This window comes from Sinocyclocheilus rhinocerous, unplaced genomic scaffold (genome assembly GCF_001515625.1).
Source record: "Sinocyclocheilus rhinocerous isolate Xijiao unplaced genomic scaffold, SAMN03320098_v1.1 scaffold2966, whole genome shotgun sequence".
Taxonomy (NCBI): Eukaryota; Metazoa; Chordata; class Actinopteri; order Cypriniformes; family Cyprinidae; genus Sinocyclocheilus; species Sinocyclocheilus rhinocerous.
Genome location: NW_015634018.1, coordinates 528,440 through 529,932, shown reverse-complemented (window position 1 = coordinate 529,932; position 1,493 = coordinate 528,440). Strand labels below are relative to the sequence as shown.

The 1,493-nt window shown below is 42.3% G+C and overlaps 1 protein-coding gene across 1 annotated transcript in view; it reads left to right on the top strand.

Moving 5' to 3' along the window:
* Nucleotides 1-1,493, top strand: part of mon2 (MON2 homolog, regulator of endosome-to-Golgi trafficking) — a 57,664-nt gene that overhangs the window by 31,705 nt on the left and 24,466 nt on the right. The window contains exon 9 of the mRNA XM_016558956.1: nt 527-666. Within this exon, the coding sequence (XP_016414442.1) occupies nt 527-666 (140 nt within the window). The remainder of the gene's footprint in view (nt 1-526; nt 667-1,493) is intronic.

The window sequence follows — 1,493 nt, the reverse complement described above, 5'->3', positions numbered from 1 at the left end:
GATCACCTCCATGCCATGCCGAATTGAGGCAGTAATTAAAGCGAAAGGAGCCCCTACCAAGTATTGAGTACATGTACAGTAAATGAACATCCTTTCCAGAAGGCCAACAATTCACTTAAAATGTTTTTTTTATTGGTCTTATTAAGTATTCTAATTTGTTGAGATAGTTAATTGGTGGGTTTTTGTTAAATGTGAGCCAAAATCATCACAATTAAAAGAAACAAAGGCTTAAACTACTTCAGTCTGTGTGCATTGAATTTATTTAATACACGAGTTTCACAATTTGAGTTGAATTACTGAAATAAATGAACTTTTCCACGACATTCTAATTTATTAAGATGCACCTGTATATAAAGTTTAACATAAACTCTTGTTTTGACAGATCTTTTGATACAAATGATATATTTCATTAGCTTAATAATATAAAAGGCAAGTTTTTATAACTGAATCTATCAGTTTGCCTGCTGTCATGAGATATTTTTCTTCTTCCGGAGTTCATAAAGATCGTGTGACCGTGTGTGTGCAGGTCTTTCTGTCAGTCGTACGACATGAAGCAGCACTCCACCAAAGTCTTCAGAGACATCGTCAACGCTCTGGGCTCCTTCATCCAGTCGCTCTTCATCCTCCCCAGCGCAGGAAACGCCTCGTCCACAAGCACGCCTGCAGGTCACACACACACACACACATGCGCACACACACACACATGCGCACACACAGTCTGGTTCACTGTCCTTGTAGGGACTCCCCATAGGCGTAATGGTTTTTATACTGTACAAACTGTATTTTCTATCGCCCTACACCTAAACCTAAACCTACCCCTCACAGAAAACTTTCTACATTTTTACAATCTCAAAAAATTTAAGTCCCGACCAGTGTAGAAAAACCTGTACACACGCACACACACACTCACACGCACACACACTCACACGCACACATGTGCACACGCACACATGCGCGCACACACACTCACATGCACACAGACATACATGCACACTCACACACACGCACGCACGCACACATATGCACACACATACTTGCACACACACACACACACACACACACACACACATTCTCACACGCACACATATGCACACACATACATGCACACGCACACACACACATTCTCACACACACACATACATGCACACACACTCACATGCACACGCACGCACACACACACTCACATGCACACATGTGCACACTAGGGGTTGCACCGACTAATCGACTAGTCGACTTCAATGCTCTGCCATGACGCTTTAAGCTTGACACTAGTCGCTCGCTGGTCCTATAGAGGGCGCAACAGGATAAGAAATCTTTGAAGGACTTCCACATTTACGCTCCGTTTCCAAACAGTTCAAATGACAAATAAATGCATACTCTGAAAGCGCTCCACAAGACATGTGTGATTATATTACTGGATGCTCGAAATTGAACGGGAGAATGCACGTTTTAAACAGCTTATTGTACAGGTAAGTTAATCGCCGTTCTAATCT